The sequence below is a fragment of the Lipotes vexillifer genome, unplaced genomic scaffold (assembly GCF_000442215.2).
Source record: "Lipotes vexillifer unplaced genomic scaffold, Lipotes_vexillifer_v1.1 scaffold43, whole genome shotgun sequence".
Taxonomy (NCBI): Eukaryota; Metazoa; Chordata; class Mammalia; order Artiodactyla; family Lipotidae; genus Lipotes; species Lipotes vexillifer.
In genome coordinates, this window is record NW_006770037.1 from 381,061 (window position 1) to 405,305 (window position 24,245).

A 24,245-nucleotide genomic window follows, 5' to 3' on the forward strand; every position below is an offset into this window, starting at 1 on the left:
TCTCGTGAGACGCGCACCATCCCCATTTTACGGAGAACTGGCCGCACATACCTGAGTCCGAGTAGTGGTAGAGCTCCTTGTAGGGAGCAATGTGGGCTGTGAAGTTTGCTGGGATGTAAGGCACCTGGCCTTGAATGTTGGTTTGAATGCTCAGATAGTTCTCCGGGTCCAGTCCCTCAGCAGTTTGAGTGATTCGAACCCTTTCCTCTCCTGGGTAGAAAGTAACTTCCATGTCATGGATAAAGGTAGCACCTGGAGAGGAAAAAAAATCCAGCACAGGGATGAAAGGAGGCCTTGCATCTTCCAGCAATAATCACCAGTGCATACTTCCACTTCCCAGTTTCTCCTACTGTTGGGGATGGTACCTAAGGAGATCTGATAACCAAGGTTAAGTACTATCAGCTGTTGATCTCATCAGTTCCCCGAACTTTCTGTTGAAGAGCATGGTTCCACTCTATCCCATCTCACACTGCTTCTCTTTGTAGGAACTTGTTTTCTGTGAAAAATAAACCCCTAGGAACATCCTTGACCTTTCTCTTTCTATGGCTATCAGACTTAATAAAAACCATCAAAACTCCCCAGGACACCCATTTACATTTGAATATCAGATGAATAAAAAACATTTTTAGTATAAGTATGTCCCATACAATATTTGGGGCATACTTATACTAAATTATTCAATTATTAATTGTTTATCTGAAATTCAAATGTAACTAGGTATACTGTATTTTATTTATCTACTTTTGACTCAAGGTTTTATCAAAACTTGATTAAAAGCAAGATCCTACAAATGCCTATTGAGCTCTACAGCTGGAGGGCCAAGAACGTTTCTGTCACACTTTATGTGCAATAAAGGGGTAGTGAGGTGAGAAGCCAAGAAGTATTCTCTACACCCTTGCTATCAAAGGGTGGTCCTTAGACCAGCATTATCATCTCCTGGAAGCTTGCTAGGAAAACAGGATCACAGACACCCCAGGCCCGCCACCCCCGGCCTACTGAATCAGAACCTGCACTTTCCCGAGGCCCCAGGTGATGTGCAGGTGGGTTAAAGTCTGAGAAGCACTGTCTATACTATTATAGATCAGAGTCATCAGGGGACAAAGAGGAAAGGCACCCCACCCCCATGAAGTAAAATCATCTCCAGATGCCCTGGAACTACCACCTGCATCCCTCTTTGGCAGATCTGTGAGTGACAACGGAATTACATGGAGTCTGACAAAGAAGCTTCAACAAACCGGGGTAAGAGAGCACGAATGCTCCAAATGGGATCATCCTATTTCTCAGAACAACCTAGAGAACCTTTAGAAGAAATCACTGTCTTTTAAAAACAGTCCTGCAAGGCCAAACCATCCCCAACTACCTCGGGGCAGAAAAACTACACCTGTGTGGCTCTGAAACATTGGACAACTGACTACTGAATGAAAACCCAAGGCTCCACGCTGCCAAAGCCATGGTGACCTGCGGCCCTCCTCACCTGTGAGGCTGAAGCCGTTCTCCCAGCCTGGTTTTTCTAAAGCAAAGAGCCAGCCAAACAGGCCTCCGATCGGCGTGAGCGGGAGAAGGGCCTGGGCGGCGGGCTGCGGGATGTGGCCAATGGCCAGGTAGGCTCTGCCGTCGTCACCCACCACATAAGCGTGCAGGTCCGCGTCGGTGAAGTGCACGGGCGTGTGGCCCACGCGGAGGTGCCCACTCACCTTCCCATTGACTCGATGAGGTGTCCCTGAGAGACAGCAAACCCCGTCAGCCTTGACCGTTGTCCACATGCACAGATAAAACTATCCCACTGACAACTCCCCACACTCCACCTTCAGCCCATTTCACGACTCCCTAACCCAGCCGCTACCCATCTAGGTACGAAACAGACCTGCCTTTGATCTCACTTCTCCCATCCTCCCTCTCTCCTGTCCACTTGCACCCTAAGGAGCTAGCCAAAAGGGAGGAAACATTTCTGTTTAATCCTCAAGTTGGGAAATCAGCCCAAACATGTTCATTCCTCAAACGTTTACGGAGCACCTGCAAGTTGCTTGGGCTTTGATTCAAGCAGTAGAGACACAAGGTCCATAAACAGAGTTCACAGTGGCAGCTGGAAACAGCAAGCGACAGAAACAGACCCAGAGCAGCCCCCGCCCCAATCAAGCCAGCACCCCTCACCTTTGGGCAGACAGTGCTTCCCGTTCCCGTAAAACCTGGACTGGCAGTGGCAGCAGAAGCCCGTGGCATAGTCAGTGCAGAAGGCGTGCCGGGAACACCGCTCGTGGTTGTGTTCGCAGGTCTCCTTGTTGGCAGTGTTGTACATGAAGACTGGAAAGTAAAACAAACTTGCATGTAAAGGACTAAGTGATTCCAGCATCATGGTTGCCAAAGTTCATCACGGACACAGCATCTGCTCCATAAAATCCATTTAGATTGTAATAAACAAATGGGGTTTTAATGATTAAGAGACGGAAATAACATTCAACTCAGGGGAATTAACTTGCTTTGTCTGCTGGCAACAAGTACTGCTGACTGCTCCCATCTGGTCTCTCTGCAGAGCTGGTGAGCCAAGATGAGACTGCGCCCCTCGGTGCAGCGACAGGAAAGCCAACCAGGAAGTACGTGTTAGGTTGAACTGCCATGTTCTGGGTCAAAAATGGCCAAAGGTCAGCAATTTTTTACGGTTCAAACTAACATTTATGAGCTCCCGAGAGGAAGACCAAAGAGAAAAACTAACTAACACGGTCTTATGTCTAACCATTCTTTTACTTTTGGTAACCCTGAACTTGAAGATAAAAAAATTTTCTTTTCTGAAAGAGAAGGGCATTGAAGAAAGAACACACATACACACACACACCCTAAAGAAAGTGTATAGGAGGCAGGTGGAGATGGAGGGGAAGGAAACAGGGAGCCCAAGGCTCTGTGCCTTTGCAGGGTTTCTCGTGGTGGGTGTGGCCCGAGCCAGATGTCAGGGCAGCAGCGGAAAGACTGGCCATAGTCACCATTCTCTAGGAAGCCGTGTGGACCTGGGTAAGCTCAGTGCTCCAGTAGCTGTTCCTTCCAGCTCTCGCTTATTCTGCCCATTAAAAACAAGAGAATCATTCGTGCTACCAAGAAGCAAAGGAACTGGAGCAGATGATATTGTCCCTAAAGGGAATGGCCAAGGAATTGGGGTGTGGCTGGGGGTTGCTGACAGATAAGAGAAAGCTTTGTCCGGGACACGGGGGATGATCCCAATCCCAAGCACGGCCACCAGGAGGCAAAGTGGCTGTGCACACCTCTGCCTCTGCATCCCCCAGAGCAGGAGTTGGGTGGAGACTCCAGGAGCTGACTGAGCAAAGATGGCACAAAACTCTAGTGCTAGACTCCAGTGCTGCTGTGAGGTGCCGGCTCCCAAGGAAGACAGATAACCTGCTCCTGGGAAAAACTGGGTGGCAGTTGTGTTCCACATCTAGGTCTGAAAAGGAGGAAATGGGAAGGGGAAGAAGAAATGGAAAGATCAGTACTTACCCAGTATTCCGGGGAGAACAGAAAACAAACCAACGTTGGGGCAGGGTGGGAATGTAGCACCATAGAAGTAACAATGGAGTCAGCATAGACTTGTATCAGCAAGTGAGAATATAACAAAGTGAACATTGAAAGAGTGCCTAATATATGCCAGGTACTATTCTACGAACTTTATTAACTTTTAACTTGCACAAGAGCAGGGACTTTTTTAATCCCTGTTTTGCAGGTAAACAAGCTAGGCACAGATTAAGGTGACTCTTCTGAAATCACACAGGCGGAGTTGGGATCTGAACCTAGGAAGTCTGGCTCCAGATTCTTAACGGCTGCACTCAACCACCCTCCAGCAGAGCCCAAGGACATCGATCATGAGAGCCAGGCAAAGGATCTGCTCAGGTGACTGGGGTTAATCAACACAGGCTTCACACAGGTACGCAGGCCTCTCACTGTTGTGGCCTCTCCCGCTGCGGAGCGCAGGCTCCGGACGCACAGGCTCAGTGGCCATGGCTCATGGGCCTAGCCGCTCCATGGCATGTGGGATCTTCCCGGACCAGGGCATGAACCCGCATCCCCTGCATCAGCAGGCGGACTCTCAACCACTGCGCCACCAAGGAAGCCCCCATGAACACTTTTTAAAACAGGAAAGTGACACAAAACTCAAGGCAGAAAGACAGAATAGATAATAAAGAAGATTATAAGAGGTTGCTGTGAGAAAACGATGTATCATTAACTATACCATTGGTTTAATAAGGGGGGAAAAATTCCAGTCTGGGTAAAAAATAAATGAATGTAACTTGTCAAAACCTTGGGTTTCTCCAGCTCTAAAAAGTCACAAGTATTAAGAAGCGGCCCCTGGAGGGACTGGCACAGTTGTGTGTTCATGGCATCGGCTGCCATCAGGACTCTTCCTCCAGAACACAAGGGAAGCAGGGGCAGCAGAGGGTCCCAAGCTCTGACGTCCAACAGCAACCTGACTCAGGTGGCTCTGCAGAAACCACAGAAATGCACCGTGTGTTTCCTCCTCTCCAAAATCAGGATGACACCCCTTCTCACACCTCATTGCCGGAAATCACGTTGTTTCTTAGCGTACTTCTGAGCACCAAGGTAAAAAGGCAATTGATGCAGGACTAAAAGGTAGTCATTTTCAGGAAATTCAGGTAAAAATAAAACCACATTAACACTGTTCTGCCCTCAAATTAAAGAAATGATGGGTTTGTATTATGTTCCCTCTATTTGTTGTTTTGTGAAGACTCGTTCCTCCGCCCAATCCCTCTTCTGAGAGGATTATGCAACAGGGAGAGATGAACTGGAGGAGGACTACAGATGTGTTGAGTTGGGTTAATCGAACTAAAATACTAGGAGGAGGCATGGCTTTTCTATGGGTAAACAGAGAGGCTCAGCAGTGCAGCCAGCAACTTACAAATGCAACTGTGACAAAGTTTACAAGTTCATGGACACGCAGACCGCACGTTTCTAACAAAAAATAAGTTAGGGCCCCATGAAAGGCTATTATGAGACTGAAACTATACTTACGATGGGTTAAATTAACTATTGGTAAGCTGGCTTGGGGATCTTTTTCAACTGTGTGTGTGTGTGTGTGTGTGTGTGTGTGTGTGTGTGTGTGTGGAGAGCTGCATGCCCAGGATAGGACTTACTGAGCCAAGAACACAGGCTCAGCCTTCCAGCCCATGCCAGTCACACTGGGGAAATATGGGTGCGCTCCTAGACAGAGGAACACTGGGACCCCTTTTCCGTGCCTGCCTTCACATGCAGACGTGCACGTGTAACACTGACAATGTCAGCTTAGATGAAAGGTAAATACCTGTTACAATTTTCTTTCATTCTTTTAGTAATTCAAACAAATACTTATCGGGCACTCCCTATGGGCCCGGCACTGGACTAGGAATTAGGGATACAGCTGAGAAGAAAAGAGACAAAAACTCCTGTCCTGGAGCTTACATTCCCCCCTTTAGGCAGCAGTTAGCAAACAGGTCAATTATTCAGTACGGCGGATGGTGTCAAGAACTGTGCAGATGGGCTTCCCTGGTGGCGCAGTGGTTGAGAGTCCGCCTGCCGGTGCAGGGAACGCGGGTTTGTGCCCCGGTCCGGGAGGATTCCACATGCCGCGGAGTGGTTGGGCCCGTGGGCCATGGCCGCTGGGCCTGCGTGTCCGGAGCCTGTGCTCTGCAACGGGAGAGGCCCGCATACCGCAAAAGAAATAAATGTTAAAAAAAAAAAAAAAAAAAGAACTGTGCAGAAGCTTAAATCGGGGCAGAACAAGAGGGCTGGAGGCGGAAGTGACTTTGCTTCTTTTAAATGACACAGCCACAGAGGGCCTGGGGAGAGGATAAGCTTTGGGCAGAGGCCTGGAAGAGGGGAGGATGAGCAGGGGTAAGAGATGCCGTCAGGCTGGCCGGGCACGTGGGAGGGACGGGGGCAGGGAGACAGGAGAAGGCGGGAGAGGTAATCCTGGCCAGTTCTCACCCGTCGGGCCTCACAGGTCAAGGGAAGGATTTGGCCTTTAGTCTAAGCGAGGAGGGGGACGCTGCTGGGGAGCAGAAGAGTGACACAGTCTGACTTACAGGAACCTCAGGAATGAGCCGGTGCCTTGATAGTAGGAGGTCCTGGTGGAGAGAATGAGAAGGGACCAAATCTGGAGTTCTTTGAAGGTGGAGCTGCCAGGGTTTGCTGATGAATTGGATGGAAGGAGAGAAGAGAAGGAGTCGGAGGAGGGTAGAGAGAGGGAAGGGGAGCGGGGTGGGGAGGACAAGAGGAGAAAGAGAGGGGTCCACAGGGATGTTCATTTCCTGGCGTGGGAACTGGAAGCCTGGAGGTGCCATTTACTGGAGCAGGTTTGTGGCAGATCAGTTCTGGCAACGCCTTTGAGGCGTCTGGGAAGCCTCACCCCGCCCCTAACAGGGACTTATACCCTCAGCAAGGCACTATTCAACCATTCAGAGGGACAGCTGCGTTCCTCCCTATGGATTCTGGGAACCACTGCATCAGAACCACCTGGGATGCCAGTTAAAAATGCAAATTCCCAGGGCACACCTTAGACCTACCAATTCAGACACTCGATGGGCGGATCCCACGAGTCTGTACCTTAGCCACTCCTGGGGTGACTCTTACGTCCAGTGACGAAAATGTTCAGGATATTTGCAAACTTTCCATTTCTGAGCCAAAGAATGCTGATTAATGTAGTGAATGAATTTCATCTGACCAATTAGCTCCTGGGGTGGCTGGGATTTCAGGGAATGCTCTAGCATTCATTCCTGGCCTGGCTGAGAAGCGGAACGCTGTGCTTATGGCCCACTTAGGCCAAACCCCCAAGCGGGGCATGTGAAGATCCTTAGTGGAGAGAACCGGGAGCCCAGGAGCCATTTCCCTTCCCTGAGGAAGGGGGAGAACAGGACCTAGAAATGTGACCCCACGTGTGGCTCTCTAACCAGGGAAGAAAAGCCAGACTTCTGGGCAACGTGACTTCTCAAATTTCTATGGGAACTGCACGTAGATTCAAAGATGCTGAATTCCGTGAAGGTGGGGAATCAGTGTCTAAATCCCAGCTGCATGGGATGTGCAGTGAGCAGATGCAAAAACAAAGTGGCACTTTTTCTTTCTCTGTGGTCGTTTCTATGCCTCTGTACCTCACAGCTTTGAATGTGTTCTCACACACTTCTTCCTATTCTGGTGTGGAGGTTGTATCCCCTCTTTACAGATGACACCAATGAGGCCCACAAAGATTATAGGATCTTCTGGCTCTAAATCCCACGCCCCTTCCATTACACCAGCAGTACTCAAGTGTGATGGGCTTCAGAATCACCAGGGGACCTGGTTTAAAAAGGCAGATTCTGGGGACTTCCCTGGTGGCCCAGTGGGTAAGACTCCACCCTCCCAATGCAGGGAGCTTGGGTTCCATCCCCACTTAGGGAACTAGATCCCGCATGCGTGCCGCAGCTGAAAGAAAGATCCCGCGTATCACAACTGAAGATCCCGTGTGCCCCAACTAAGACCCGGTGCAGCCTAAATAAATAAATATTACAAAAATAAATTAAAAGGCAGATTCTGGGTCAGAAGGTGGAGGAAGGGTGTGGAATCAGCATTTTAAACCAGGGCCACGGGAGAAATAGCCACAAGTGGACTAGAGCCAAACTTTGAGAAATATAGTTTTCATTCCACAGATTCCTCTCTTCTGAATTTTACCCACTGGGGCAGGCTGTCTTCCAGACCCTCCAGGGACCCACGCTCTGCCTGGCACCTCCTATCACAGAGAGTCAAAAACGATAGGGACAAGTCTGCTGGCAGCTCAGGCCCAGCAGGAGGGCAGAGGCCAGCCAGGTTTGAATGAGCTCAGTTTGCAGCAGCTTTGTTAACTGAGGTTAGACTGTTGCTAAAGGAAATTTCACGTGAGGATTTTTTAAACGTCATTTCTTTTTCCCAGTTAATGCTTTTCACTCTTCTCTTATCCTTAACAGAAAGAAAAATGGAGTAGGGTTAGGGGGCTAGGTAAGGGAAAAGAAACAAAGGTGCTGCCAGGGTACTTGAGACTTGTCCTAATTGGGAGTTTTCCACACAAATGGAAAACTCCTCTGCATTTGTTCTGACCCATCCTTCAGTCTTCATTTCTCCAGAAACACTTAAGCGCTCGTCTTCTGCCCTGGCCCGGCCACATGGAAGGCCAGCAGGCTCCACGGAGCAGACCGGGTTCATCACGCAAACAGGGACGAAGGGCTTCCTGCGCAGGGCTGCCCCTGGCAGCTGAGCTTTTACTTTTAACAGCTCTTCCTGCCACCTCAAGCAAAAGGACCTACATTTTCACTGCAGGACAGATTTTTCTTAGGTTTCCCACCTCACAGAATGATAGATGAATAAGAAAAACCACATCCAACTGTATAATGAAAAACAGTGGTATGCTTTTCCCTCCAGTTTTCGTCTGTTTTGGGGGTGTGTGGTACATAGTGAAGCTCGTTGGGCAAACAGTTATTAGGACCCTGTTTTTCTGTGGGGGGAGGGTTACATCCACCATCGTGAGACTAGTAGGCTCTCCTGTGCAGGTGTCTTCACAGGTATGGGGGTCCTCTTGTTCACAGTCCCTCAGCAACCTGGGGGTGCACCTGGGAGAGGGGCTTTTGTGCCTGGAAGGCTGGGCTGGGCAGCAGAGCCTGGTCGAATTCATCCCAGGGTAGAAGCTGCTTGAACAACACATTCCTGAGGCCTCTCCCAAGGCCAGAAGTGGAGTTGGACCAGAAGCTACAGGGAAATCCCTGTTCACACCCTGGGCCTGCCCTGCGTGAATGCCGTCTAAGTAGAATCAACAGGATCCCACTGTGGAGTGAGAACACGTGAGGTCTCTGAAAGCCAGGTGTCCCTCCCCCTTTCTAATTCATCATGCAGACTGAGGTCAAATTAAGCTTCCCATTGCACCACCTGGGCAGGTTTAAAAATCTCTACGACCCCTGTGAATCAAGCTTGTCCTGCTGCCTACAACACCGGCAGTCTCTGGTCCTAGGCATCTGGAGCCTCAGTGGCAGCTGCCTCTCACATCCCCCGCCCCCAACTCACTCACTCCCTCCCTCTCCATTTCCACCTCACCACCTCCACTCCTGTCACTCCTCTGTCCCGAATATGCCCCACTTTCTCCCTCTCTAAACTGAGACTCCGACCCCACGGCCTGGCTCAAACGCCCCTCCTCCGTGAAGACTTCCCTGATGGCACCACAGGTGAATCTGCCCTGCGCTGTGCTACCTGGCAGCTTGCTCTAATCTTCCATGGATTCGCTGCAGACAAATCATGCCTCTTACGCAGACAAATCACTCAGTATTTTCAGCCTTCAATTTCCTTCTTTGTACTGTGAGAAGGATAATAGTATCTACCCCACAGGGCAATTCTGAGGATTAACTGTGCTAGTGCAATCCAAGCAAAGTTTCCTCTCAGAGTCTGAGTGGACATTTGATAAATACCAGTGAAAACTTTCACTCGTGCCCCGGTCAGAGAAGGGCACATGGCAGGTGCTCAGGTAACTTTTGGTTTGACAACAAGCTTCCAGAGCTGCTTGGAGAAGTAAGACCCCTGAGACAGAGAAAGCTTGTGCATCCAATTCACTGCCAGTTCTGTGGTCTACGAAAACAGAACAAAGCAAATAATACGCTCGAGGCTAGAACTAGAGTGAAATTGGGACATTCTTGCCTGGTGTGGACACGATCTAAAAGGAATCTAGATTTCTCAATAAAAAGTCTGTAAAAAGAGTCCCTAAGAGGGAAAAAAAAAATTTAAAGAGAAGGGAGAGATATTTGGGGGAGGGCTTTAAATTTTAATTTCTTGGTTTACCAAGCTGACTACTATGAAGCTTCAAGGGGAAACTAAAATTTATTGGGCACGGTGCTTCCATGCCCAATTTTAATTCTCGCAACTCTTTGATGAGATCTACGTTATCTCCATTTTAGAGCTGAAGAAAATGAGAGTCAAACAGAGAAAATGTCTTATCCCAAACCACATGGCAGAGCTGGGAATCAAGCTCAACTCCATCAAACACCAAAATCCACACTCCTCCACTGCATCAGTAGGAAAAGCTTGAGGCTGGACAGTTAGCAGGCGCTCTTTGGTGTGAGTCTCTGCCACCCCGCCCACTGGCTTTCCCAGAGGGAGTCCACTTTTGCCTGATGGACCTCTGGGATGCCAATGTTTTGTTTGAAAAAACAAAGTTCACTGCCAAGAAAAACCAAGTAATTAACAATTGCTTGGTTCTATACAGTCAGCTCCCCGGTATCTCCGCGGATCCTGTGCAATGTCAAGGATCTGCGGTTAGGGGAATCCGCAGTTGGGGGTCCTGAGGATGCAGAACCGTGGATACGGAGGGCTGACTAAGGGGCTTGAGCATCCAGAGATTTTGGTATCTGTGGGGGGATCCTGGAACAAATTCCCCATGGATACCGAGTCTTCCTAAAGCCTGAAGTGAAACCGGAGGTTCACCCATTTTTCCCTTTCTGCTTTCAAGTTTTAAAGCTTTCCCTGTCTGCTAATATGGTGGGGTTTTTTTTTTTTCTTCGAGCTTCAAAAACTTCTAGTTAGATTTATTTTCCTAAATGTTTCATTGTATTAACCAGCTGTTTCGAAGGCGTTTTGCCATTTCTAAGATGTCAGTGGTAGACGTCATCCAGAAGCTGATAAATATCATAGTCATGCCCCGCGAGGGGTCTGGCTGCTGCCTGTTTTTCTCTATGGCCAGTGCCCTAGACCCCTACAGCTATTCGAGCTTATCCAGCCCCTCACAGTTCAAAGCAGGATGTGCAGCCCCTTCTTCTTAACCCTTTAACAACTCACTCCAGGGATCTGCTTTCTAATATTCCAAGCTCTTCCCAGAGCAGGAAATCACAACCCACAAATGAAAAGACCACATAGGAGCACATCTTTACCTCAAAAATCTCTTTGATCAAAGTGTCTTTGATACTTGGCTTTACATTTTGTTTAGATATACAGCACTTATGCTGAAAATTCAGGAGACTATTAGAAGGGTGTGAAGGTTCTGAAGCCTTCCAATAAACTTCACATCTTCAACTTGAGAGAAACGTGGTCCTTAGGCACAAATTAAGGCACAAGTATTTAACAAGCCCACTCTTCATTCTCTACTACCCCACCCCCATTCCCACTGCTTTAAATCCTCTATAAATAGTAACAGCAGCCACCATTGATTAAGATCCAACTAGTACAGACGCTAGCCTAAGAACTTCATGATCTCTTTTAATCCTCTCGACAAATTTAGGAGAAACTGGAGGCTTGGGCGCTACATAAAGTGTCACCCAGACAGCGTGACAGCCAGGATTCAAACCTACACAAGTGTTCTCCCTCTAATCATTACACGATGCTGCCTCAGTCACAAAACAGTTTCACCTCTCCTGAAGGAAGGGCTTCTTTAAGCAAATTCTTGCAGATCAGGACCACAGCAGAACCACCTGGAAGACCCTCTGCTAGGTCAACCTGTTTTACCATAAAAAGTATGGGAAACAGAAAAGGTGAAGGAAAAAAAACAAAGGTCCTAAAGAATGCTTTCACCTCTGACCTCTCTCCTCCTGTCAGAGGTCAGATGCGCAGCCCCTGGAACAAATGGGATGAATCCGTGGCCAGTTTCCCATTCAGGTGTTTACATCCCTGACTGGGAAGAAAGAGCTGACATGACAAGTCTCGCCTTCAAAAGAAGGTGACATGGGCTCCGTGTCTGTATTAATTAACCGTCACCTCCCCTGGGCATTTCTCTGCTGGCCCCTTGCTCTGGTCAGTGAGTCATGAAATGAGGGCAAGGCTCCAGGGAGCTGACTAGCACAGCTGCACAGCCGTGAACCAGAAATGACAAGACACAGGTGGTTCGCAGTTTTCTCTCCCCAGGGGTCCCCTCTCCCACAGCCCACCGCCGTGTCTCTAAGCAAGGGGAGCACCGGGGTCATCCCATCACAGAGGAAGAATCCGGAATGTTTATCCGAGCCAGCACAACTCGCTGCTTGAAACTAAAGCCTGAAGCCCTCCATTACTGTAATGTGTGCGAAGCCTCAAAACGCTTTACCTTTGCTGAACTTTCAAACTGAAATAACTTCATTCCACGTGAGAGCACAGCTGGCACGAGCAACCCCAGTTCTTCCCCACGGGATTCATGAGGCCCATTTTAAAAATAAATAAATAAATAAATAAAACATTAGTAATGGTCAAGAGATTCCAAACAGAATTTGCCTGCCAAGATTTCTTTGGCAAAGGAAGGATACTCCATCTCCTGAAACAATGGGTTTTAGAAATCAGCCCCAAGCTTCTTTTTGCGAAACTCTTCCTCAACTCGCCTGAGAGAAAATTCACGACTCTCTGGAAGATCAGCATTTTTTTTCAATGAATTCTTTGTACCCGGGGTTCAAACCCACTTACCCTCGGTGTTGGAACTGATGTCGTCCTCCACTCCGACCACTTGCCTCCTGCGACCCAGGGGTGGAGTGTGATCTGGTCCCGGGTAATTTGGAAGAACGGCCTCTCCTCCTGGATGGGCTGGAGGAACATCCCTGTCTGCAGGCTGTGCCCGTCCATCTGGGTAGGGAGGCGGGGCTTGCTGGGAAGGATCCAGTGAATCTCCAGTCTCTGGTGGAGCAGGGACTGTGCTCCCCGGCTGTTCAGAAGACTCAACTTGGCCTTTTAAATCCGGGGCATCTATCTCCTCCTGAGGTCTCCCCTCTTTGGTTTGAGGGTTCAAGGTGGCAGAGTCTGTTTCAGGCCCATCCCTAGATGTTGGACGTGGCAAAGGGGAGGCCAGGTCAGAATCTGGCGGAGAGATCCCACCTCCTAACGGCCTCGAATCAGCTTTCGAGTGGAAGGAAACGTCGACTGTGCTGTGGCCATTCAATGCTTCCTCTGGCTCAGCAGGGGAGGGGTATTCGACGTCCTCCTCATTCTCATCATAATAATCCAAGTTGTCCTCAGTGTAGTCACCCTCCAGGGCCGCAGCATGGCTGAAGGAATGTCCCAGGGGAGCCGAAGGGTGGGCTTTGGAAAGGTCTCCTCCAACTGTCGCTGGCCTGACATTGTCCAACGGGGAGGTGCTGCCGATATGAAAAGCCCACACTCCAGGAATCCCCAGGTTGCTGTGTCTAAATAAAACGGAAATAGGACTTCGTGACAAAAGTGTCCATCCACCACCTTCCCACAAAGGTGAGCGATTTATTTTAAAACTGAAAGACTATTAAGACCAGATTCAGAGTTTTCACTGGCAGGAAACCCAAATAAAACCAGACTTACACGGTAACTAAAGATTATACTGGAATTTTGATGTAAACTACCTCTTATTTAACAATGGGTTTCAAAGGCCATGTGTCTACCGAATGCCAGACCCTCAAATCAGAATTCTGCTCTACATGTTTTATCTAAATGGCTATTTGAAAACAAATAGGGAATGTGGGAATATTTTATCCTTCCTCTACCTTTATTTATTTATTATTTTTTTATTTTTTGCAGTACGCGGGCCTCTCACTGTTGTGGCCTCTCCCATTGCGGAGCACAGGCTCCGGATGCGCAGGCTCAGCGGCCATGGCTCATGGGCCCAGCCGCTCCGCGACATGTGGGATCTTCCCGGACCGGGGCACGAACCTGTGTCGCCTGCATCGGCAGGCGGACTCTCAACCACTGCGCCACCAGGGAAGCCCTATCCTTCCTCTACTTTTAACAAACTCAAGAAAACATATGCTTAAACATTTTTGCCAAACCCTTAAACAATATTTTTTATTTGAGAGTTAGTTACATGCCAAGTGTTTAACATTCTTCAACACAACTTGCAAGGTAGGGGCAGTGATCATGACCGATTTTTCAGAGGAGAAAACAGGTTTAGAGAGATTAATCGTCTGAAGGTTGCACAATTAATAACTGACAGAGCTTGGACTTGAACTCAGCACTACCACCAAAGCCCGTGTTCTGAACATCCACATTATGTCAGAAAACTAATACACTAGTCAGTGCACATCCTAATTATCTTACTCCACATTACAGAATGTTAGAGACATTTTGCGGTTTAGTCACGTGGATTAATCAATCAACTAATTCACAGAGCCTGGTGAACCGATGTCAAAAAATTCAAAGAAATAGAAACGCCTAAGTCTCAAAAATGTTGAGCAAATGTAGAACAAAGTTAAGGGGAAAATAAGAAAGCAAGTTAATCAAAATGCCACGGGTCACAGGTGAGAGGTATCCAGAAACATCTGGAGCCAGGGAGCTCACGCGTTTCCCCCACTAGAAAAGAACACGGGCTCCATTCAGCCTTCCAAATATCCCAGCGATCCATTATTTTAGTCAGTGATACATTCCAAAGAGGATAACCCCATACACAATTTCAAAAAAATAAGAAAAAACCTGAAGGAACAAAGGGTCTGGCTGGCTTGAATAAACCCATTTCTGTACTCTCTGGCATATGGCCCAAACACCAGGCTCTAAGTCTCTCATGCTGTGGGATTTCCTCAAAAGTCAGTCCATGAGAAATCAGTAAATTAGTATAAGACAACAGGAAATTCATTGAGTCATATAAGGACAAGAGACTTTTGCTCATTTGGGTTGGTACTCATCATATTCATGTGGATTTCTATAGCAATAATATTCTTAACACAATTCCAAGAATCAATCAATCAATCCCCACCCCCTTGCGTATTGTTGTTGTTGCCACTGCTGCTGTTGTAATTAGTTCAGGGAAACAGGAGCGTAGAAAGCAAAACTGTGATCCTTTGTGCGGTATGCTATGTAGACTTGGTAGGTTCTATTAATGCCAGTGCTTTTTGGCAAGCAAGCAAGGAACCCTAAAGAAGATAAGAGAGAATTCTGAAGATCTGAGGATGTTGAGTTTATTATCACATCAGAGGTGTTGCAGCTGTGAAATTTCTTCTTGAAGTCAGAAACAGAAAACTGTAAAAGCTTAAAAGAGTAGGAAAATACAAGTTATGACAGATAAAAGCTAAATAAAATAATCTTCTAATTAAATATAAATCACTACCCTAGCTTTTGTCATTGGGCATGATGAGAAAGTAGCCAGTTTGAGTTTATCCTAAAATCCAAGGTCATTTGGAAAGCTTAGCGACAGAAAGAACTTAATTTATTTCCTAGAAAGGAAAACAAGGCTACAAAATGAGATGACAGTGCCTTCCTCCCCGGGTTGTTAGGAAGATTAAGTTAGAAAATTACATAAAATGTTCAGCATGGGGCCCTGCATGTAATAAGTACTTAGTAACTACTGTCTTCCAGGAGATAGAAAAGTATAATCTCAAAAAATACAAATGTGTACATTCATATTTAAATGTGCAGAAGAGTTATGATGAACACACTATGAATTATATAATTTATGACCTCTGAGCTTATAATATGAGACAAGTTTGAGGAAGACAACAATTCCATTGACTAGGAGAATAACTTTATTTTTTAGGGATGCATACTGAAGCACTGAGGAGTGAATGGCATGCTGTGTGTCACTTACTTTAAATTACTTATGCAAAAAAGAAAAAAAATGATGAAGATGGCAAAATGTCAACAGCTTGTAAATCTAGACGACTCCCTCCACTTTTCTGCATATTTTTGAAATTTTAACTAATGAATGCTGGAGAGGGTGTGGAGAAAAAGGAACACTCCTATACTGTTGGTGGGAATGTAAATTGATAAGAGCCACTATGGAAAACAGTATGGAGGTTCCTTAAAAAACTAAAAATAGAGTTACCATATGATCCTGCAATCCCACTCACTCCTGGGCATATATTCAGAGAAAACTATAATTCAAAAAGATACATGCACCCCAATGTTCATTGCAGCACTATTTACAATAGCCAAGACATGGAACCAACGTAAATGTCCATTGACAGATGAACGGATAAAGATGTGGTACATATATACAATGGAATACTACTCAACCATAAAAAAGAATGAAATAATGCCATTTGCAGCAACATGGATGGACCTAGAGATTATCATACTAAGTGAAGTAAGCCAGGCAGAAAAAGACAAATATTACATGCTATCGCTTATATATGGAATCTTAAAAAAAAAAAAAAAGATACAACTAAACTTATTCACAAAACAGAAACAGACCCATAGACATGGAAAACAAACTTATGGTTACTAAAGGGGAAAGGCGGGGAGGGATAAATTAGGAGTTTGAGATTAACATATACACAGTACTATATATAAAATAGATAACCAATAAGGACCTACTGAATGGCACAGGGAACTATATTCAGTATCTTATAATACCCTATAATGGCAAAGAATTTGAAAAAAAAAAATCTGATTCACTGTGCTGTACACCTGAAACCAATACAACATTGTAAATCAACTATACTTCAATAAAACACACACACACACACACACACACACACACACACACACACACACACCAGATAAATAAATAAATAAATAAATAAATAAATAAATAAATAAATAAATAAATGTAAAATAGAAGATTAAATTGAGGAACATTTCTATAATTTGGAGGTAGAGAAGGCCTTTCTAAGAATAATACCAAGACCAGAAATCATAAAGGAAAAGGCCAATAACTTTGACAACCCTAAACTTATACCTTCTAGATCATAACTAACTTTAAAGATGAACAACTGGATAAAAATATTCACAGCATTTGAGAGGAAATATCTTTACTAGGTTTTTTCTTATTTGTTAAAGGTCTTTGTAAACACCTCAATAGAAAATAGCAAAGAAATGGCTATTAACCATATGAAGAGGTGTTCAGTTTTACTAGTAATCAAAGAAATTAGAGTGAAAATATGAACATTTTACAACTATCAGATTCACAAATACTAGAAAGATTAGAAGCTTGTGGGAAATAGACACTGTTGATGACAGCCCTCCTTACTGGTGAGAATGTAAGTTGGTGCAGGGCTTCTGAAGGGCAGTTGGTTAGCATATATTAAAATGTTACACTGCATATATCCTTTCTCAGCAATTCTACTTTCAAGAATTTATCAAGACAAATGAGCATCTGAGCAATGTGTATTATTTTGTTTACTGAAACAATAATTATAAAAGGAAAAACCAGAAAAAAGTTAAATGTTCATCAATAAGTTATTGTCTTAATAATACAGGCTATATATGATGCCATGTTTTATAGCGTTCAAATAATAATATTACAGATATCTTACTGAAAGACACCCATAGACAGTAAATGGGAAGATGCCATATGTATAACAAAAGAACCATTTTGGTTTTGAAAAAGGTTTTGCATAAACCTAAAATTCTGGAATGACTGTTAATAATGGTTATCACTTGAAGTAGTGAGAATGGGTAATTTTTACTTTTATTTCACATTTCTCGGCATTGTTTGTACTTTATTTTAGTTTTTTAGTTTTTTCTTTTTTTGCGGTACGCGGGCCTCTCACTGTTGCGGCCCCTCCGATTGCGGAGCACAGGCTCCGGACACGCAGGCTCAGTGGCCATGGCTCACGGGCCCAGCCGCTCCGCGGCATGTGGGGTCTTCCTGGACCGGGGCACGAACCCGTGTCCCCTGCAGGCGGCAGGCGGACTCTCAACCACTGTGCCACCAGGGAAGCCCTATTTTAGTTTTTATACTAAGTACAGATTCTACTAAAGAAAAATTCCTCTGACGGTCATTTTGGCCCCATATCTTCCACTTTCAATCAAGCAACTCAGAGGTTTCTATGAAGCATGAAAGATAAAGATGAGGTAGTCATGGAGGGAGGTAAATGGAAGTGGTGTATGTGTGTACGTGTGTGTGTGTGTGTGTGTCTGTGAGTTCTTAGAGGCCATTACGGCTATGGTGGGGGAACACATCTGCTTTTTCCCTCCGGCTTTTCGGCCCTCACTGCCTCCTGTACCCTGAGGAGGTGTTAGCATTTACTCCCATGCTCTGGAACTGTTGTTTGTCCGTCTACTCTAGGAGAGTGCAGGTTGCTTGCGTGCAGGTCCTGGGCCTTAGACATATTTCTCTTTCTAGCTCTTGGCCCATGGTGAGCTCTCGATAATGTCTGAGAGGCAGAGAACCTATGGGCTCCAGAGTAGAAGAGGAGGGTGGAACCAGGGGAGCGGGAACAAGGAGCTAAGTTTTCTCCAGAGTCAAGACTAAAAGGCAACCTTGGTCGAGCTCAAAAGATGTCCGACATGGCTTCCCTGGTGGCGCAGTGGTTGGGAGTCCGCCTGCCGATGCAGGGGACACGGGTTCGTGCCTTGGTCCAGGAGGATCCCACATGCCGCGGAGCGGCTGGGCCCGTGAGCCATGGCCGCTGAGCCTGCACGTCCGGAGCCTGTACTCCGCAACGGGTGAGGCCACAACAGTGAGAGGCCGGCGTACCGCAAAAAAAAAAAAAAAAAATGTCCGACATGAGTCATGAGAAGGGGAAAGCAGGCCAGGATTCAGCATAAAATAAGTAGTTCAGAGTTCCAGACTTGTGGTTGAATTTTGGCTTTGCCACTTCATAACTTTGAGATTATAGGCAATTTAACTTCCCTAAGCTCATGTGTCACATTAACAAAAGAGAAGAACTTACCCCCTGAGATTCTTGTTGAGTTTTAATTAAGAGAACTTCTGGAAAATGTGTAGCACAATGTTGGCATACAGTAAGCTCTCAATAAATGACAGGTCTGAGTAACCCTATTTGGTTGTAGGGCCCGCTCTCTGGTCTCTGAGTAAAGCAGATGGCATGCAAAAGTGTAAGATGTTCCAATACCCAGGAATCATGTAACGAAACTTAGAGGCGTCAAGGGAGGCCAGGTAACCAACGTATTCTCTATCTGCCTTCTAGACCAGTATTCAAGGAAGGAATAAAAGCGGAGATTTTTTTTAGAGCCTGGAAATTATTAAATATCAACAGGTGCTAACCCAGATACTGGGCACGATGTGGACGAGCAGAGTGAGCTTATGTGATGGGACTAAGGAATGTGCTTGGTCTCAGGCATTGCATGGAAAACCCTCAGGACAATTTCAGATAATGAAGCCACTGAGAAATCCTGAGACTTCCAAAAATCTACCAATCTGTTTGTTTGGTTTTCCTCTTTTTTCCCCAAATTACACTACTGTTAACTTTTAACACCTATCTGTCCAAAAGACTAACTCACAACGTCTCCAGCTGTGAAACGATTTACCTGGAAAAACCTCAACCTGGGCAGTTGTATTACTGGGTATTTTTATGTGGTTCCAGGGGCAATATTTTCCATAGCAGGCCTCAGTGGCTGTGCACACACACACACACACACACACACACACACACGCACACACACACACACAGAGTTCTGTTTCCAGTATCTATAGCCAATAGGGCAGGAAAAATAAAGGACTGTTTATATTTTGGTCAACGTGCTCCTCCCAGGGTCTAGCCTAGTTCCTGGTTTTGATCTGATCCCTTGCTTAGAAACCACAGAGATGATATTTAATGGGTAGGGCCACTCAAGTTTAGGTAGCTTCTAAGGGTCTTTACATTCCAACAGGAAAGGGCGTAAGCCCTATGTTACTTACTGGTAGAGATTTTTCACAGACTGTTCAGTGCTAGTCAAGCTGAAATATGGTCCCTCTCTCTTCAGGTCATCGACCTCCCCCCTGCAGAAGCCCACCCGGGCTGGAAGCTCGAGCTGGACATTGTAAGATTCTTTGGGGCGGGTTCCAAAGAACTGGAGGCCATTTGCAGGATAAAGAAAGAGGGCGTAGGTGTCAGACTTATCAGATGCCAAAACTGCTTGGAAAGTATTCAGCTGTGAAAAAAAAAAAGAAAATATTCTTAATAAAACAAACAAAAAACAACAAAAAAACCCCAAAGCATTATAAATGCAAAGGGTTGTCCCCCTTCTCAGGATTTCTCTAAATTGTTTTTATACATAATATTCTTTTAAATTTCCTCTCCAAATTATAAACATAATTACATCAGCTATATTATTGTTATAATCATCTTTTATCAATTTAGATTAATAGTTGAAATATGCATAGGTAAAAAAAAACACTGGTTAAAAAAAATAAAACTATTTTTTAAGGTTTCAAACTTCTTTCATCCAAATTTCTTTCAGAGCTGAGAGCAAGTAGCAAAATTAACTTGTACATTCCCACAGCCACTGCCCTAGTTTTCTGCCATGGGCACTCATCTGGATCATTCATTCATTCATTCATTCACTCATTCACTTATTTATTGAATGCCCATTATGGGCAGGGGTGGTATGAGGCCCTGGCTGATCAAAAGGCCTCCTTACTGTTCCCAAAGCCTTACTCTCTATTCTCTTCCATCCACCTTTTTTTTTAATATATAAATTTATTTTATTTATTTATTTTTGGCTGTGTTGGGTCTTCACTGCTGCGCACAGGCTTTCTCTAGTTGCGGCGAGCGGGGGCTACTCTGTTGTAGTGTGCGGGCTTCTCATTGCGGTGGCTCCTCTTGTTGAGTGCAGAGCATGGGCTCTAGGCACATGGGCTTCAGTAGTTGTGGCACGCGGGCTCAGTAGTTGTGGTGCACAGGCTTAGTTGCTCCGCGGCATGTGGGATCTTCCTGGACCAGGGCTCGAACCCATGTCCCCTGCATTGGTAGGCAGATTCTTAACCACTGCACCACCAGGGAAGCCCCCATCTACCTTTTGACACCAGCACCAGAGTTACCCTACCCTCATTTCTCAGATGAGGAAACAAAGACATAGGAGCTAAGAGATCTGCCTAAGGTCAGGCTACTAGTATGCGGTGGCAGGCTGGCCAGGGTCCCTGCCCTGCACCACCAGGCTGTCCCAACCACTCCTTGGCCGGCCATCTCAGGTGATTTATAAGCTGCAAACTCTCTTCTCAGGCTCAGATCCCCTGCATCTCCACCAGATTATTTAATATTGCCCATTATTTAATATTGCCCATTTGCCCTATGTACTTTGATGCTTCTGCACATTTGCTCACGTTTTCCTGTGCCTGGAAACACTCCTGACCTTCTAATGCTGCCCCTCTGAGGGGTTTTGCGATTCCCTGTAGATTTATTGCTGTTCTCTGACCCTCCGCAGTATCTTAGTGTTTCAAGTTAGCACTCACCTCGTTTTGCCTGGTTAGCTGCTTACATGTTTGTAAACTCAGTTCATTAATTCATTTGTACATTACTTCAAACAGTCAGGTGCCTATTAAGCACTCGACAGTATGCTTGGCGCAAAGAGGCCAAGGAACAAAGGACGCAGCTGCTGCCCAAGACAGTCTCAGAGCTTAGGACAGGGAAGCAGCCACGGCTGGGATTCTAGGGGAATTGCTGGAGGAGGTAGTGGAGGCCAGAGGGGAGGGTGTGGGCCCAACACCTTAAGGGCTGCGGTGGGGAGGCGTTGCAGAGGCTGCCTGTGAACACTAATAAACACTGCAGAAGCCAAAGCAGACCAGAAAGAGAGGCCAGGAGCCTGAGTTAGCCACAGACTCAGCACCCAGGTCCTTATAGAATCACTCATTAAAGTTCAACTTACTCTCGTATTTTCAACAAGACACATATTTTTTTTTTTTTTTTTTGTGGTACGCGGGCCTCTCACTGTTGTGGCCTCTCCCGCTGTGAAGCACAGGCTCCGGACGCACAGGCCCAGCGGCCATGGCTCACGGGCTCAGCCACTCCGCGGCATGCGGGATCCTCCTGGACCGGGGCACGAACCCACACCCCCTGCATCGGCAGGAGGACCCCCAACCACTGCGCCACCAGGGAAGCCCCAACGAGACACATTTTTGCCTTTACCTACATGCAGCTATCTCCCCCCACCCAAATGATCAGTTAATGGTGCTTGAGTGTCTTAAAAAAGATGTTATATTAAGGTCTCTGAGAACACCTCTCTCACTAAATCCCACTCCTTTTACAATTTAGCAGGCAGCAGGGGAGGTATTTATAAATAACACCACTTCCTAAATAATGTGGCTCCTAGAAATGTTATTTACTGATAAGTAGCACGGTTTCCCCATTTTGCTAGACAGACAAAATTAGGCAGAGAGAAGCACATCAGATTTTACTAAATGAAACAGCAAACAAGAGGCATGGGTCTGCATTTTGTTCTGTCCTGGGTCCTTCCCCATACGGTGGTCAAGCTCTTTCCTAGCGTTGATTCTTCTTTCCTATGTTTAACTTCAAAGTACAGTTTTGAGGGTTTGCTTACAAGACAAAGAAATTCAGGTGTTAAAATGCTTTTCCAGAAAAAAAGCAAAATACTATCCAAACTTTCTTTTAGATCTCCAACACAGAAAAGGTCACCTTGCTTGGCTTGGGTTTTTGCTTTTCTTTCTTTCTTTAAGTTCAGAAACTTAATGATGGGGGGCAGGGGGCAGTGCTCATATATTTGTTACTGTTGTTGTTGTTGATTGCTTCATCCGGAAAGCCTGACTTTTCCAAAAACAAAAGGCAAGGGATGTTTTCTAGAATTTCCCAAAGCTCGGAAGCCATAACTTCTGCCAAATGTAAACAAAGGCTGTCCTGTATCATGTCTATACAGAGTATATGCTATTCAGTACATCATCAATTAATGGAGATTCAATAACTTAAGTTTTACTTTAGTCCAAATAAAGTTCAACTAGAGAAAGAAAGGTACTTAAGGAAGGAGACAGATTCTGTTTTAAAAACCAAAGCTTTCAGAGTTCCTGGCATTGACTGCCCACAATAAACGTCAGATAGGAGGAATCCTGGTTCTAAGTCTAGAGAAATTCTATAAGATAAGGAGGTCCCATAGATTGTGAAGGAATTGAAGGGGATGGGAGGGGAGGGAAAAAGTAAACAGAGCTGTGAAGGGGAGAGTCTGGCTTTTTACTGTGGGATCTGGGTATATGGCACTTTATTTTATTCATTCTTTCAGCCAGTCAACAAGTTCATTTCAATGAAAATTTATTCAATGTCTTTTATATGCCATCCTGAGACAAGCACTTATTACAGGTGGCAAGCATTTATTTAATCTACTTGTCTCCACAGAAATAGGCAAATAGAAGAATTTTAAATAGAATATAGGATCCCAGAGACCGGCCAAAAAAGTTTGGCTGTTTAAAAACCACCCGCATACCAAATGATCACTTTTAAAGTTCTCTCCGTTCCACAAAATTCTACATCTAATCGCTAAAGAGCCCTCTTCGTGATGTCCTGCAGGGCTCCTCCCCCAGGAGCACACCTTGACAGGCTTCCAGACCGGAAAGGTCTTCACATTCCTGGAGAAAAGTCTTCGCAAGAACCCTACATGCTCTGTCCCTGATGAGAAAGCCTCAGATGGGCTGCCAAACCCCACAAAAGGGTCACCAGTTCCCAACGCCCTCAGGATCCCAGGGAGGAGAGAGGGGCCGCCATGGGATGAGGAGCAGGGCCAGTGCTGTGGAGCTTCAAGATCTGCCATCCTGTTATCAGAAAGAGAGAAAAGCCAGAGCCCTCGGCAGAAATCAGGCAGCACTGGGCTCTCCCTCCCAGGTGTGGGACATTGCTAATCAGTGTTGACTTGATGCTTGGCAGAGCCAGGCTGATAAATAGGAAACATGCCCTTCAATGAGCTCCTGATTTTTGCAACTAATTTAATTAATTTCAGCCATCTGGCCAAAAATATCACAGCGGTGCCATCCATGTCCCAAAGGGGTTTGCCTAGAGTGGTTTACAAACACTACAATGAAAATTAAGAAGTAGGGTGTCTCCTACACACGTCACAAAGTTCTCATCCCTGTCTTCTCTAGGGTCACATGCTCTCTACATTCATAGCATCATTGATTTCTGGCCTCCAGTGTTTGGTGTGAACAGTAGTCTCCATTCCTTAGCGTATTTCTCCATCTCCCGTTACCTATAGGTCACTGTCATATGCAAGATTTTCCCGCGTTCATTTTTTTCTTCCCTAAATCCTACAGATCCTGCCAAAAATTCAAAAATAAATGCTCAGTACTATCACATCACTAATATTATAACCTTCCTGACACTTAGTCTTTAGCAAAACTTCACCATTTCTTGAACCAATTTCCATATATGTCTCTGTTCTCTATGTCTGCATGGCTATATCTCAGACAGAGGCTAAACTCTTTCAGGTAGACTGTAAACCTCCCCTCTTCTGGACCTCAGCTTCAGAGCTCAAAAAGCTACAACTATGTCCTGCTTTTACCTCTCATTTTCTCCCTGGATCCAACCCTCTCTGTCAGTGACTATCATTCCTTGAAACAAGTCAGCATGCCTCACTCCCCATGGTGAAACCTCCATTGGGAAGTCTTCTGCTCATCTTATGTTACTGCCCCGCACCTACCTTCATCCATTTCTCCAGCCTCAGCTCTCTTGGCCTTCTCCCAGGACACACTCTAGGCCAGAACAATCTGTCCTGCTGCCCCA

The 24,245-nt window shown here is 45.8% G+C and overlaps 1 protein-coding gene across 1 annotated transcript in view; it reads right to left on the minus strand.

Annotated features, from left to right (window-relative positions):
• NID2 (nidogen 2) overlaps positions 1-24,245 on the minus strand; it is a 77,694-nt gene that overhangs the window by 47,413 nt on the left and 6,036 nt on the right. Inside the window, 5 exon segments of the mRNA XM_007445993.1 lie at positions 52-252; positions 1,475-1,720; positions 2,152-2,301; positions 12,379-13,091; positions 19,448-19,680. Coding sequence (XP_007446055.1) covers positions 52-252; positions 1,475-1,720; positions 2,152-2,301; positions 12,379-13,091; positions 19,448-19,680 — 1,543 coding nt within the window.